The sequence below is a fragment of the Apodemus sylvaticus genome, chromosome 20, assembly GCF_947179515.1.
Source record: "Apodemus sylvaticus chromosome 20, mApoSyl1.1, whole genome shotgun sequence".
In the NCBI taxonomy this organism is placed as follows: Eukaryota; Metazoa; Chordata; class Mammalia; order Rodentia; family Muridae; genus Apodemus; species Apodemus sylvaticus.
Window position 1 is genome coordinate 10,178,831 of NC_067491.1, and position 16,622 is coordinate 10,195,452.

The 16,622-nt window shown below is 38.7% G+C and overlaps 1 protein-coding gene across 2 annotated transcripts in view; it reads left to right on the top strand.

The window, feature by feature from the left end:
- Usp15 (ubiquitin specific peptidase 15) overlaps nucleotides 1-16,622 on the top strand; it is a 91,502-nt gene that overhangs the window by 49,649 nt on the left and 25,231 nt on the right. For both annotated transcript variants that reach the window (XM_052165797.1, XM_052165798.1), the window contains one exon: nucleotides 1,609-1,753. In XM_052165797.1, the coding sequence (XP_052021757.1) occupies nucleotides 1,609-1,753 (145 nt within the window). The remainder of the gene's footprint in view (nucleotides 1-1,608; nucleotides 1,754-16,622) is intronic.

The following is a 16,622-nucleotide window of genomic DNA, read 5'->3' on the forward strand; positions in this document are numbered from 1 at the left end:
GTGTCGAAGCAGAAACCTCTAGAGTCTGTAAGTGCTGCCTCCTTAGAGAAGAGGATCCTTTTAGCACAGTCTCTGTCGCTTAGGAAAGGGAGCAGCAGTAGTATGTTTTTGTCATTTTGTAACCTTTAGGGAAGTTTAGAATGTCATGTCTCCATTCTGGACCAGAGATAAAACTCAGATCGAGTTCTGTTGGCTAAAACTCACTGACAAAGAGGATTTAAAAGTAATTAAAGAAAAAAATTTGAAAAGTAGCCATGCTTTATCAGGAGGAAGCTTTCCTATAAAGTGCCTCAGCTAAGCTCTGAGTGAGGTTTCTAGTCCTGGAGACAGAAATTGGGATAATTTCTGGTCTGAAACTCAGCTTCAGTGCCTGATCACAGGAGTTAAGGTCTGTCCTTGATGACCTCAGCTGCTGACTGACTGGCCAGCTGCCCACCACTTATCTACTCTTGGGCTGACTTGTTCTTTTTGTATTACCTGTTTGGTATGGTATCTGTATGTTTACTAAAACCTTTTCAGAATAAGCAGTAATGTAGTTCATGTAAACCATTATAATACCCTAGTGGGAGTATATAGAACAATAAAATGAAATATTTTATTTTGAAATGAGCTATCCTAAATTATAACCAATCAGTATTATTAGTTACTTGTTTATTATATTTGTAAAGCTGCATTTTATTTACATCATTTACTTTTAGCCCCTGAATTTGATCTGTGTTCAAGTTCAGTTCAGCCTGAGGAATAAATAAAAAAAAAAAAAAAAAAAAAAAAATCTTGAAAGTCTGATATTTTAAAACTGCTCTAAAGACTCTTATAAATATTCTTATAAAACAGCCAGTCTCTAAAAAGTTAAGACTTCACCTTATTATATGTAAAAATAAGATTTAGCCAATTGACTTAAATCTTTCTAAAATTAATATGATTTGCTAAATTTTAGATTATAGAGGGGTTTAGAACAGTTTTTGAATTGATAAAGTTAAAGCACAGTATTGCAGCAACTGGAAGAAAGGGCAGTCAGTAGCACTGGATCTCCGTGCACATGGTCCTTCAGGGTTCCTGGTCAGGGCAGCTCTCTGCATCAGGGCTGACTTTGCTAGTCAAGCACAGAAGCTATAAATAGAACTTTCAATGCATCTCAACAGTGACATCACAGTGGCCTTGGGCTTCTCAGTGCTCATCTGTGACTAAAGCCCAACTCTTCCTGCCCCTGCAGTCCTCACCCTTACGCTAGCAGACTAATTCAAAAGGGACATAAATGAGATGATTTATTGCTGCGGGTGGTGTCTAAAATCTGAGTGTTTTAATTTTGATGGAGCAATGCAGAGTGGAGCAAGCCGTGATGCTGCTCCCATTAACCCAGGGTAGAACGATATAATAGTGGGGTTTATTGCGTGACGTGCTGTGACAGAAATATCATTTATGATGTTCTGTTGCTTGGATAAAGAATGCCATAATTGAGGAGGTTTCTTTGAAAATGCTATCTTAAAAAGTACTAGTTGAATGTTCAAGAAAAGATATTTAATGATTAACCACATATCTAATGAATACTATTTCTTGTAACTATATTGTAATGTAATTGGCTGCATTTTTATAATTTTTTTCTTCCAGTGTGAAAAACTCAAATTATTGTCTCCCGTCATATACTGCTTATAAGAACTATGATTATTCAGAACCTGGAAGAAACAATGAACAGCCAGGCCTGTGCGGCTTAAGTAACTTGGGAAATACGTGTTTCATGAACTCTGCCATCCAGGTAGGTCTTTCCCAGCAGAGGGACACTTGTGTTCATGGAATCATTGCTACAAGAACAGTTGTTTCGTCTTCATCTTTTCATGTTAGTTCCAGAACAGTATGTTTTGAGAGTGTGTAATTTGTGGGATAGCTAGGCATGTGCTTCTGGCTCATATACTGCTTGACTTAGGATGTCACCCTGCCTCTCAGTCCGGTAGCCTGGTTTATTGCTATTCAGACTGATTGCTACTTCGTGCAAAACATCATTTCAAGCAGGAAATTTAAATTCCCAGAGTAGAAGCAATGGCACTCCTCCTTTACTCAGTATAACTCTGTTGCTTGCTGTAAAAAAAACAAAATGTTAAAACTTCAGCTAGGGCTTGATAGTTAAGAATGAACAACCTTTCAACCACTTTCTCTTCCGGAGCTGTTTTTGGGTGTACCAGAAAGATGACTGCTTTCTTCCCATGTCTTCTGTGGAGTTTTTCTTTGTGTTGTGTCCCGTGCGGTCTTTCATATTTGTTAGATATTTATGTCTCCAATTCTGAGGTAATGAAAGAAATGTATATTGAGGTTGCTATCATATATATAAATTAGAACAGGTTGTTCCATTCCCTTATTATAGATAAAATCATATGTTTTTAAAGCTCAGAGTAAGGCTAGACTAAGGTGCAGAGCATGGCTGGTGGATTACCATGAACAACACGGCTTTGTCATCTAGACATTGTCATTAACCCACCTGAGTCCTAACTTAACCCTTCTCTTCACAGCCTCTCAGCCTCTCAGTTAAAGTGGAGCCGAACTGTCCAGGCCAAGAGTTGGCAACAAACAGAGGGACAGAGACCTAGCTTCTTAGTGGGACCATTCAGGAAATACCTGTGTGTCAGACAAAAACTGAATAAATTAGCAAACTTCTTTAAACTTTTTGGGTTGTGCGGCGTTCCTGCTTGAACGTGGATTGCTTTATCCTGTTACTGTTGGAAGGCTTCTTACTGGCTGGACATTATTTAACAATAGTTACCCTCATAGTTGCGTACGAAGCAGTCAGAGAAGAGCACAGGAAAAGCAAGCTGGCTGCCTCTGTAGGTTGTGTGCTGGAGGCTAACTCTAATACTCCAGTGTGGAGAACCTTGCTGTGCTATCTCACAGACACCTAGTGTCTGAAGAAGGTACAGTTGCCGTGCGTCCTCCTCGCCGTGCGCTGTTATGGCAGCCCTTTCCATCTTCCTATCGTGTTCTGTTGTGACAGCACGGGACTGAGTGGTGTTCTCTCAGGGTTAGTTCTGGCAGTCCCCTCCAAGGTGACACCACAGGCTGGTAGTCTGCTTTCCTCTTCATGCTGACCTGCAATTTCTTGAAAACAGTTATTACAATTTGATCTTTTGGGGAAATTCTTTTTCTTTTTCTTTCTTTTTTTGTTCTTTTTCTTTTTGAGACAGTGTCCACTCTTACTCTAGTGTAGGCTAACCTAACTAGGCTGACCTCCCTCATGGGTCATTGTAGTCCTTTTCATGGATGAAGGACTGGTAGGCGTGAGCCATTCATTATACCTGTCAAATACTAAATACAGCTATTTTGTTCAGCTAGAATTGGCTTTAAGTTTTTCTTCTTTTCATTTTAATGCAATTAATTGGTAAACCGTAATCATGTCTTTTAATATAGCTCAGTGTGGCCATGACAGTAATGGCTTTTAAGTTTTGAGTAGTAATCATAGATTGTGGATGGAAATTCAGCAGCAGCTGTGTTAAATAGTGGATAGTATCCAATGCTTGTATCTTAATTTTGTTGAAAACTATACTTTCTCTAAAACAAAACTCTTCCAAATAAATTAGAAAAAGGAAAAAATGATTTGACTTATTTCCACGAACATTGATGTCTGCTTGTTTCCTTGTCTATGCTCCACATGCCTGTCTGGTGCTCACCAGAGGAGGTGTCAGGTCATGGGGACAGGATTACAGGCAGGTGAGAGCTGGGGATCAGGGCCTGGTCCTTTAGAAAAGCAGACAGTGCCCTTTCACGGGGGTCCTGTCTCCAGCCTCCAAAATGATTTTTTTTTCTGCTCTCATCTTTTAATATAAATCTAGGGTCTCAAAGATAGAGCTTCAGTTATATTCTTTTCAGAGTTTCCTTACTTACGTTTTGTTTTTTTCTCTTTATAACTTTAGAACTGAAGCCTAGTCATGAGCTTCTAAACATATTTTAACAGTTTTACTCATGATGAATTTTAATGTAACATCTTTCAGTAATTCAGATGTGTGTGAAAATTAGCCTTTTTTTGAGAGAATGGGTTATCTTTAGCAGTGACATTCGATCACCAATGATTAATAGCATGATTTAACATTATTTTAGTTATTTATACTCAGTATGTTTCTGATAAAATGATATATTTGCTTTTTCTACTGCAGAGTCTTGCCATGTAGTTTTATTTGGCTAAAATTTAATTCCATTTATATGTGAGATACTTTGGGCAGTCTTGTAGCGTGAGATTGAGAAAAGCAATGTCCGCTATGCTGGCAGGCCAGCAGGCTGGCGTGTTTTCATCTTTGCAGACTCTCCACCCCACTCCCTAAGTTCCCAGCCCCACGATTCCAAATCCCCATAACCCCATGGGGTGCACTTCTCAAAAGCCTACACGTTGCTGCCATACCTCTCTCTCTCTGGAACACAGTTGAGTCACCGCATGAAGGAAAACACCACACAAACTTAGTTCATAATTAACAGGTAACACAATTGATGTGCACAGCAACTAGCATCCGAATGTGTAAGCCATTCTAAGTCAAATCCTCCAGTAGCAGAGCCCAACGGCCTGGAAGGCCCGCCCACTTCTCCGCCCTATGATTGGCCCCCCTGAAATCTCTATTCATTAGGGGAAGGTTCTCCTGAAGTCACCTGAGGATAGGAAGCACTCCTCATCCCAGGCAGACCCTCTTGGGGAAGCAGAATTAGCATCAAAATACAAACAGCACCAGGGCTATCCACAACACAGTCTAACTTGATTATTATAAATACTATGTTATAGGTACTACAGAATCAGTTTTTGGTTTCTAGTTATGAAAACTTTTTTTATTATGTGAAAAGTTTAATGTCCTCAGTAATTAAATGGACATGGTAAAGTTGCTTAGTTTGTATGGACTTCTCAAATCCTATCTCCAGTGTTAAATTTTTTCAGTGTTGGAGGTGATTTAACTAGTATTAGATGAGTAAATTTCAGGGGCTCCCCAACCCTGGTCATTTCCTGGGGGCAGGCCTGTGGATGGATTTGAAGTATGGAGTGGTAGGGTGATCCTACTGGAAGGCAGCACAGCCTAAGGGGTGTTTTTAGTCTCTTAACAGACACAATAAGGCTCCAAACAGATTCTAGGAAATCAATTTTCTTGTCATACAGTATAAAGTGAGCTGATATCCCAAACATTTCTAAAGTCAACCTCTTTTCTCCAAGCTATTGAATTGGGAAAAAAATATAAATTCAGGAGAATGATAAATAGAAGATAGATAAAATAAATACTTCTCAAATAATATAAAAAGTAATGCTATACAGAAATAGCATTCTTTGGGGCCCATAGAATGGATCAGGGTGGGTGGAGAATCTGTCACCAAGCCTTGTGACCTGGATTCAGTCCTAAGGTCCCTTATGGTAGAAGAAGGGAGCTGGGTCCCACGGGTTGCCTCTGGCTTCAGCTCACATACTTTGGTGTGCTCATCCAGGTAAGCACACACTGACAGCATCCTATAAAGAAACAAGGTCGTCATATTGTAGAACAGCAAGACTGCGTCTGACCGGGCGCCCTTTACATTGTTTCACAGCTTTACATACGATTTGTTAGCCCCCTCTCCACTCATCTGGAGGACTTCTATTTTATTGACACAACATTTAACATAAAACTTTGTAATTTTATTAGTTTCTGATTTTCAGTTGTAGTTGTGACTGATCCAGTACTTCACACATAGTAGGCAAGTACTTTACTGTTACTATCCTCAGGCCTCTTTTTAGTTTTTGCTTTGGGAGAAGTCCAAGTTGTCCTTAACCTCGCTCAAGTTGGCCAGGTAGCTGGGAAAGAAAAATTGTCATTCTTGAGACATAAGAAACTTTAAAACAATAGTTTCAGATCTTTTAAGAAAATAATTAGTTCTGGTAACCTAAGAATGTAGCCAATTAAAAATTCAAATCATACTTTCCAGGACAGGTGTTTAGAGTATATGCCTAATTATTAAATTCAGTCTTTCTACAAAAACTTGAAAACAACTGTTATCAAAACCACCTGTAAGACAGTCCACGCAGTCAGTGCCTTTCTCAAGTCATGCACTCATTGTGCAGACATTAGCAGGGCTGTGGTCACTTTGTCCTCTCTGGATTCAGGCAGGGGGGAAGTGCCCCTTCCTTTACAGGCTTGGTGCTGAGGACCGAGACCCTGTGAACTACACAGGTGGTTTTAGGAAACACTGTATCTATAGTATAGTAGTGTGAGAATTTAGTATTCACAACTGTAGAGAAGAAATTGTGCCTCTAAAGCAACATCCTGCAGTTGTGTGGCCCCACTAACATTGGTTTCCTGTCCTGAAAATAAGTCTTTGTCTCAGCTGAGGAGAAAGTGTGTAACTTCTCTGTCCTGTCCTATTATTGAGCAAATTTCTCTAGAACCAGTGATTTCATTAACTGATAGAGTTAAATGTTTTTCTGTGTCATGAGAGTGATACATAGTTATAGATCATAGAAACAATATTTTAAAGAATGTTAGAATAAGTCTGTCAGATTGTAAAGTACAGAATGTTTGTGCATTACCCTGGCTAACATGGTCAGCAGTGATTTCAAAATCTAATCAACCTATATCTGTGGTTTCTCAATCCACAGACTCAGACAACTACAGACAAAAAAATATTTTAATTTGCATATGAACTTAGCATTATTTTTTGTCTTTATCCCTGAAACAGACCATGAACCGCTGAATGACCTTGACATTGTATTGCTGAGTATAAGTAATATAAATCTGGAAATATACAAGGTCTACAAGAGAATAAGTTACATGCAGAATACCAGTTCATGTAAAGGACTTGAGCAGCCCCAGGTTTTGGCATCCATGGATATTTAAGAGCTGACTTACTAAGAGGAATCATAATGGTTACCTCTGTTAACAGCACTTAGTATCAGTAGGCAGAGGCAACCTGTTTTTTTTTTTTTAAGTTATTTTAATGTAGGAAAATTTTGCCTCTAAATTTTTCCACATTAATTTGTGTGTGTGTGTGTGTGTGTGTGTGTGTACACACGCATGTGTATGCACGTAGAGAAACTTGAGAGTCAGCTCTCTTCTGCCTTGTGGATCCAAGGGATTGACTAAAGTCCCTGACTTTAGTCGGTGGCAGTGCTCTGACTTGCTGTGTTGTCCCACCACCCCATTGTAGGTTCTGTTTGGGGAACTAGAGAACGGTGAAATTTAACTTATTTCTGTAATATAAAAATGTCATTTAAATTAACCTCCTTTACCAAGTGCTTTTCAGCATCAACTCATTTTAGGAAGTCTTTAAGTTTCAGATTCCTTTTTTCTTTTGAAAATAAAACGTAGTTACATCATTTTTCCATTTTCCTCCTCCCGGTTGCTCCCACAACAACCCCTCCCTCCTCAATTATAGCCTCCTTTTCTGTGTCACTGGTACTGAATTGTCATGCATATACTTAAATAGTAAATACAGCTCTGAGTCCCTGTAGTGTCACTTGTTTATGATTTCAGGGCTGTAGTAGTGATGGCCAGTTAGAGGTCGCCCTTGAAGACACTACCTTCCCCCTCAGCCCTCCTTTGGTGCTTGGGGCTCTTTGTGTTGATCTGAGGTTGTGTGAAATTTCTTCCTGCCGTGTTAGCGTGCCTGTGGCCATTGTTCAAAGCAGGGTTAGCAGCTGTGTCAACAAGGCATCCTCAGTCCATCCGTCTGTCCGGGTGGAGCATCCCATCCCCTCTGGGAGGCACAATCTGAGCAGATCTCCCACCTAGGCCCCCAGGTTCTCTGCTCTCAGTATTTTCTCCCTCTCTTCTACAATGAGATTTCTACTAAATTGCACATTAGTATTATCAAATAATCACTATAAAATGTGGTAGATTACTATGGTAAGTTCTTGAAAGAATGAGAACCATACTGGGTCCGTCATACTCTGTCTTTTGCTGACTTGTTTAAACTAGACCCATTTCAATTCTAACTAGGTCAGTGTATGCTTACTGCAGTTTTCAGTCCCTTCTCTCCCCAGTCCCCACAGTCACACTTTGTTCTTGATCCTGTTTTCTTTCTTTTTTAAAATATCTAGAAACAGTTTGTGATTGTGCATTTTACACATAGTCAGCATTCTGAGTTCAGTAGTCTTTGTAGTGTATGTACAAACTGTATACTAAATAATGTCAACCACTATTTTACAATGATTGAAGACTATAGTTTGGAGCAGGAAAAGGGTTAATGAATTGTTTACTGGAACCACAGTCCAATGACTATCTACAAATGAATTACAAGCTCTCAAAATAAGCCATAGAGAGACATTAACAGTCCAGGGTTGAAGGGGTCGTCAGCTGATAGAGTGTGGGCTGCGGGCTACACGGCACCCTCCATGTCGTTTTCATGTCTGAGCTTTCTCTCCAGACACACCAGTCAGTTAAGGACTGAGTGTCCCTGGGTGACTACTAAGGACACAGACAAGGGGAGTTTGCATGACTAAGATAAATAAATGAGTTGAATAGAATTATTATTTAGAATATTTTGAGATAACCTCTTTTTTCAAAATTATGCTAATCAGAGGCTGGACAAATGGCTGTGCTGTTCTGTGCGCTTGGCAGGATGGGTGTCCAGGACCACAGAGAGGCTCACACCCACCTCCATGTCCAGTTCAAGGGGTCCAACACTCCCTTCTCTGTAAGGTCCCCACACAGTACATGTGTACAGTGCAGACAGAATACTCATTCACATAAAAATTAAAAATAAATATTTTTAAATTATGCTAATCAGCTAGCAGGAAATTTTGTTAGCACCTTTCATTTTGTTATAGTAAACTAACATACTAAAATTGACTGTTTTAATGATAAAGTGTCAAGTTCAGTGACATTAAAGGTTTTCTTATTCTATGTAACCATCACAAACATACCCATGACACATGAATGGTCCCTAAAATTCACAGCAATTCCATTATATAGCACTCTCGTTTTAAGTCATCAAAGCAGTTTCCTTGAAAGTTATATGTGCACATAATGGTTTGATCAGAAGCATGGTCGAAATAGTTCACACTTTGTCTTGAGATTTTGTTCTAATATCATTGCTATTTTTATTCCATTTATAAAAAAATTAATGTCTTAGATTTATATAATCACATGTATGAAGTCCTAGTTGTCTAATATTAGGCTTAAAAAAGTTTGAAAATATATCTGTATATGCTTGTCAGGTATATAATTAAAATAAATTTTTCTATAATTTTTCAAAAACCAAAAGTTGTTCTGACCATTATGTTCAGAATATTATATGTTAACAAATGCAATAGTTTTCAGGTAAGCTACATCTGTAATGTCATTTATTAATTTATCTACAAATATTGAAGTCCTATTGAGCATCTTCACTCTGATAGGAACTAATTATACTATGGCAACACAGTTTTGTTTCTGTCAGGTTTAGAGTGTACAGTAGGGGGAGATCAGAGGAAAAATGGAATGTGATTGTAACAAGAGTCCAGATATCTCTTAATTGATGCTGAGTGCCGTGCTTCTTTCATATTTGAGCTATGACCGAACAATGGGGATGACATAGGCATATGTGAGTTCAAGTTAGATGCGGAAAAAACATGTCTGAAGCCCCTGAAGTTCATCAGGTGTGAGGATCCACAGGAGCACTGACTGAGAAGTAATAAGTGATATTTGTGAGGAGGACATGGGAGCACTGAGGAGTAATAATAAGTGAGGCTTGTCGGGAAACACTCATAGAAGCAAGGAGGGGGAGGATGAGATAGGGGGTTTCTGGAGGGAAAACGGGAAAGTGGATAACATCTGAAAAAGAAAAAAAAAGAATTGCGCATATATAGAAAACGCTGAATTTAAGGAAAGATAAAAGGAGTCTAAGTGTCTCTAGTTTGTCTTGTGCATTATAGTGATGAATACTAACATTGTTGAAATCATTGTAGTGGAAAAGAGGGCTACATTTGAGTGCAGGAGTATTATGAATTAATTATAGGTGTGTTTGTTCCATGGTACTTTATGAAACATACAAATAAATACATTATAAATAGCCAGATATTCTTGTTTAGGAATATAGGACAAAAGCCTTGGTTGAGGAAGAAAATATGTGTAGACAGGAAGCTATTGTATCTAAGGAGGGCATCTTTAAAAGCCCTACAGTATTTGTATAGAGGACAGACACTTAGTTTGATAGAATGCAAATATCTTCTAGGTTTTGTACTGAGTTAGTTCTTTTATCTCTGAAAAACAGCACTCAATCACTTGTAGAGAATTAGATTGGGAGCTCATTTGAGATCAGGCAACACTAATTTAAAATGGAATTCATTTGTTCACTTTAAGTTTTTCCCAGCAAAATTTAGTTATACGGTACATGAGACAAATTGACTAAATGCATCTAGAAAAAAATAAGCAAAGTTCAACTGAGAAGAGGGTGAAGCAACTAAGAAAAATAAACTAATTGTTTTTGCTGTTTATCGCTCAAAAAAAATATTCATTGAATATGTATTCCAGACATTACTAATACAGAATTCAAAAAGACACTGCCTGTCTCTAGGAGTTCATAGTCTGGTGAATGTATGGTCTATGAATTCCTAAAATATATTGGAATATTTGATGTCCATAATGTTTGACAAAGAAAGCCATCAGAAAATAAGTATCAGCACAAAGTGGGTGTTTATTGCTTTTTAAGATAATTTATTACTCCCATGCACATGTTAGGCATGTGTTCTAACATACTTCAGCAGATGCTGCCTTTTGAATTAATCTTAATTGGTAGAGAACATTACATCTTGATTCAGGTCACCCATACTATATATGATACTATAGCAGAGAATTACCAGACTTACAGACTATACATTATACTTCATGTCTTATTTCTATTTTTTTCTCCATAGAAATCTCTGTGACAGAATTCTGCTTCACCACAACAAAACCCTATCATTCATACACTTAATACATGCATTAGAACTCTCCATGGCTGTGATACTGTGTTACACTTAATAAGTGCACTTTAGAACCCTCCATACTAGTGATATGTTTTTTATGTTGGAATGTTCTTTAAAAAAAAAAAAAAAGTATTTACAATGCCTATTTATAGTGCTTCAATTATATGCCAGATTTTATGTATACCAGATTGGACTGCCTTGGTTATACAGACATTGATATGAGTTAAGAATAAATTGCTAAGAGTCTTTCTAAATATTATGTAATTTGGTCAGAAGAATTATTTCAGTATTTGTTTTTTCAAAAACAAAACAAGCTGGGTGGTGGTGGCGGCGTGTGCCTTTAATCCCAGCACTTGGGAGGGAGAGGCAGGTAGATTTCTGAGTTTGAGGCTAGCCTGTTTTACAGAGTGAGTTCCAAAACAGCCAGTGCTACACAGAGAAACCCTGTCTGGTGGGGGGAGGGGGGAGTTATTACTTCATAGGAAAAGTCTTCTGAGAGAAATGGAATCTAATTCCAGATTTCTTTTACACTTACAGAACTATCACCAGATGCTATACTAAAAATAGTAACACACAATAAGTTGTCATGATTATATCGCCATCTTCCTGGAGTCCCATGCTGTGCCAGACCATTTGCATCCCCTGCATTTTAGCTTCATTTCCCCTCTGTTTGTTTCAGTTCATCTACAGTTCTAACTGGAACCTGTGGGTAGGATGACCCAGCGCCTTGAAAGGAGTAGACTCTCCTTCCTCCTGTGCTCTCATCGCTGTTTGAGTCAGCTAAGCAGCTGGGCTAGCACATGGATGTCAAACCATACTGCCGCTTTCAAACTGGAGCACCTTGAGTAAAGAAACTTCATAGTTTCTTTATCTGCAAAGATGAAGAGCTTACAGATGTACTCGACACACCATGGGCTGGCTGGCTGTCAGCTAATGCCATTCGGTACACTACTTCTTGAAGATGTCTGTGTATACACTGACATCTCAAACCTATCCCTGATGTAATTGTCTCTCCTGAGTTTCAACTTTAACATACAATGTACAGTGCATATTTGCACCAAGAGAGTTTACAAATGACTCAGACTCAACCTGTCTACTAAGGCTGATCCTGATCTTGATTGGTTGTTGTGGTCCCTGTCTTGTCACTGTACTGAAACTTTCTGTGTAGACAAGATGAGACTGAATTCATAACAGTACTCCTGCCTTTGCCCACCAGATGCTGTGATTATCAGTACACAGCCACACTGAAATCCTTTTATACTTGCTGAAAGACACAACCATTTACCTACTAACCCAGGTCAGCATTCCCACTCCTGTTGACTATATCATCTTTTATAGCACAACGGTCCTTTCCTCCAAGTGTACATTATTTCAATACTCTGCTGCTTTTTCTGGTGTGAATGGATCCCTGCCGTTCATCTCTCATGTGCCATGTGTCATCGTCCAGGCCATTCAGTGTACTGCTTCTAAATTCATAGCTTGAAGAAGCAAACAGGATTAGATATGCTGTACATTTTTTAAGTCACCTAAAGGATAAAATTTACATTATAACCAGCTATCTCTTAAGGCAGATCCATATGAAGGACTTTCAGTTCTTCTTTGTCATCCTTTCCCCTTTCCTTCTGTTACTTCCTAAGAGTGAGCTACAGTGGTCATTGTGACTGCACAGACTGTCATTCATTTTCTTCATATCTTGAGTATTTAGTATGATACCAGATAAAAATAATGCCACCACAGTGATTCACACCGGACTAGTCAATGATGAAAAAGGTTTAGAAATTGTAAGTGGTCCAAGTTTTCCGCTCAATTTGATAGTCATTTTATACTCTATAATAATCAGACATGGGTTTTGTATGGTGTATTTAATTTTTTCCATTTTGTTTCACAAAAGTGCCAGTCTTTGGTGATTTGAAAGTGGTATTTTCTTTTGATTGATCTCTTCACAGAACTGATTTAAGAAATAGTGCATTAGAAAAAACTCATTACCAGACGCGTACTTGATTCGTACCTGATTAGCAGTATTAGCTGTCAGACTGCATAGGAGCACAACAATTTTAAAAGAATACAACATGCAATAGTTAACTTTCTGCAACTGAAAAACGGAAGCACTATAAACACATTTTGTGTAGCTCGCACGGGGCAAGTGTAGCCATTGTGATGGCCAGTGGCTCAGGCTGCCGTGTTGGTCACAGGTGGCAGGCTGGACCAGCACTGCACTGCAGGGCACACCCTCATGCTGTTACACTGAACGCTGTGGACAGAACCCTCAGAATTTTACTCCGGTCACTAAAGTTCTCTTCAAATACTAGTTTTCCATAATAAATACTTTAGAATGATTGCCTAAAGGGTTTTTTTTTTCTTTTTTACAAAAATAATTTGAAGCTTCATATTTCACACTGTCCTGTGACCCATGAGGGTTCAGCTTGTGTTCATTGCAGTGTGGCTGCTATAGTGGATGGATACAGAGGAGTGCATGACTCATGTTTCTCTTATTTACTCCTTTGAAAGAGTTGAGATAGGTCATTTAACACTCAAATTAAATTAGACAAACTATGAAAATAAGTAGAACTTAATACTATTTCTTAAAACTATTCTAACCACGTGGTTTTGACTTGTTTTCCATAAAATTATAAACATAAATCACGCATAAATAGCTTGTTTGTAAAAAATATTTTATATTAGCTCATTGCTGCAGAAGTGTTAAAGCCTCGTTAAAGTCTTCCATACCCAGAGTCTGCAGTAGCATCCCAGCCTGGCGGTGCTGTGGTTATCTCCAGTCTCTTCTGCTATTCAATATGAGAATCATGTTAGCTTTGTGAAACAATGAATCCATAAGTAAAGGATAAACTTACTATAAGGAATCATTCTTACAAATTTAGGATTATCCTTTCTCAGTCTTAATGAGAAGGAAAGAAATTAATCTTTCTTTGTTACCCAAAAAAAAGTATATGTCATAATCGCTTTGATAATTCTTTACTGGATTTCATACAATATAAAGAGATGTCATAAAGAGGGAGTGACAGTGCAATTGGTGAAGTTTGAGAGTGTCATACGCGGGTTACACTAACAGTGATAGGGTAAAAACAGCACCTTTGCCAAACCTTCCCTTGAATACAAATCTGCTCAGCTAGATGTCGAGCAGGCTGTTCCAGTCACCTGGGAGGCACAGGCAGAAAGATTGTGACATTAAGGCCAGCCTGAATCACCTAGCTAGACCCCATCTCAGAAGATGATAGAGAGGTCGGAAAGGGAAGGAAAGCAGGTGGGAGGAGAGTTTACTTTATGTAAGATCCCAGCATTATAACAGAGCTACTTCTCAAAGTTTGGAAGATCCTTAATACTTTTCAAGGGTGTTGAGATCTTACTTTTCTAGAAGAAATTCTTAAAAAGTGTCCATTAAACAGGTTTGGTTTTTTTTTCCTTAAGTCTAGTTGGCAAAGGCCTGTATATGTAGCCCGTCACCTGAATGGTCGTCATGTCAGACTGCCCAGTGCCCACTGGGTGCAGAACTAGAGCGGCTGATCATAGGTGCTGTGGAGCACACAGTACCACTCACAGTGCTCATACTGTTGTCATCACAGACAGGACAACAGCTGATTGGAAAAAATCTAAAGATTCTTCATTCACCTAAGTTAAAATCAAGAAAAAGTTCCTTGATAATATTCTGAAATGATCATAAACATGAATAACTTCAGGTTTTATTTTTAAAATCATCAGAAAATAAAAGCAAGTCCCTTACTTTGGACTGAGCTTTTATTTTCAGTTTGAAGGTATAGCTATTGAAAAAGTGTTGAGTGACATCCATTTTGATCAGGTACGGAATGACTTACAAAACTCAAAAGCTGTAGGTCATGAAAACTTAAGTGTGTTTTCTTTCCTGTTCTAGTTACCGGTTTTCTAAAGTAGTGAGCGTACATGAGCGCTTGCGAATCGGTGCTGGAGCGCCTGAGCAGAGAGGGCGAGGTTCATATCAGCTTTACAAAAGACAACTTTCTCTTTTTGAAGGGGATTACTTTGACTGTTTTCCAGGTACTGGGGCAATTCCAGATTCATTACTACTTATGGATAACGTTGATTTCAGACTTGGTTTGGGTTATATAGTAAGACTGAGTCCTTCAGTTTGACAAAAACAAAAAAACTAAATAGAAGTTTATAATTAAGACTCGACATCAATTAACTAAATGTTTTATCAGAGAATTTACAAGGTATCAGTCTCATTGACCAGAGCATACTTAATATAAGAATAAGTCTTACTTTTGAAAACTAATGGGAATTATGAAAGACTATGTGTATATAAATGAAAATTAGGTGAAATCCCTTCCACCTTTTTAAGTAACAAAAGATTTCACCTGGTATCCCAGTTCTAGCATGTTGGGCTAAGGACATTTAAAACTGGGTTGTTTTTCATAGGTTAATTCTTTATGAAATACTTGAAGCTTTCTGTATTTGTTTATAGTATAGGTCTTGGGGTTTGTAGTAGGTAAAGATCTGTTTACATTGAAGCACACAGAAGAATGCCCAGGACATAAGACATTATGTTTAGGAGTCTCTGTAGAATTTTCGCTTGGTTTCTACTTACAGATTTATAACAGTTTTTAGCTCGTATAGATGTAGCTTGGCAGACATTGGGATGTTGACAGGCGTTGTTTTCCTGCATTAGGAAGTGTGCATGGGATCTCTGTAGGCATTGAGAGGACATTTTTACTTATGTAACTGTTGGGTAAGAATTATAACCCGGAGCAGTTTAAGAGTCCTTTTGAGTCCCTTCCTGTGCCAGTATTCAGAGTCTCTCCTGGGACTCTTTGTGCCTATCCTTCCTACGCTGTCTGTCACTGGACTAGATGGTGAGGCAGGATGGGAGTGTGTTAGAAGTGCAGGTACCCGGAGAGGAAGCATCAGTCCCTTGGTCTGCTGAGGAAGGTGGGGCATGGATGCCAGAGGATCCATGGCTTCCTGTAGGAAGGAGGGCATGTCCATGAAACTCAGGAGTAGACATGTGGATTCAGACTGCTAATTCAGAGTCAATAATAACAATTTCCAGTGTCCAGTATAAAATTCACACACACACACACACACACACACAAAACCCCTTTAAGAAACAGATATTGAGTAGTCATTCTCATTGATTGCTTATATCCTCATCATAAATTTTTTTTAGTTCTTTGGGAATTCTGTAATGTGTTTGCTCATGGTCACCCCAACCCCCTATTGTTCCCATGTCCACCTAACTTTGTGTCCTTCGGTTTTTTTATTGTTTTTAAACAAATCAAATCCAATTTGTATTGCCCTTTTATTTCTGGATGTGTGGCCTGCCAGCTTATCACAGACTACTCTCTCAGAAAAAATGACTCTCCATTTCCCCGCACCTGTCACTTATCCCTAGCTCCTTGGCCAGGGTGGGACTCCATGCCACCACCTTTGTTTGTGCTGGGTTGGTCTGGCCTCTGTGGCCTAGTCTTGTGCATGCTCTCATGACGGTGGGGTGGCACATCACCTCGCCTTCCGTCTGTCTCACCTGCATCGCTGACTTTCTGTAGTGCTCGTCCACCAGCCCTTCTCTTCATTCTGTAAGCAGAACTACGTTAGAGATGCAAACAGATGACTATAGAGACACCATGAACAAGTTAGTTTGCTCACACTTAAATGTCTGTTGTCCTTGACAGTTTTGTACACTGTTAGCTTACTTGATCATTTTTTAAATATTTAAATATAGAAGTATTTAGCCTAGTTGCCAAGTACATTACTATTTATTAGC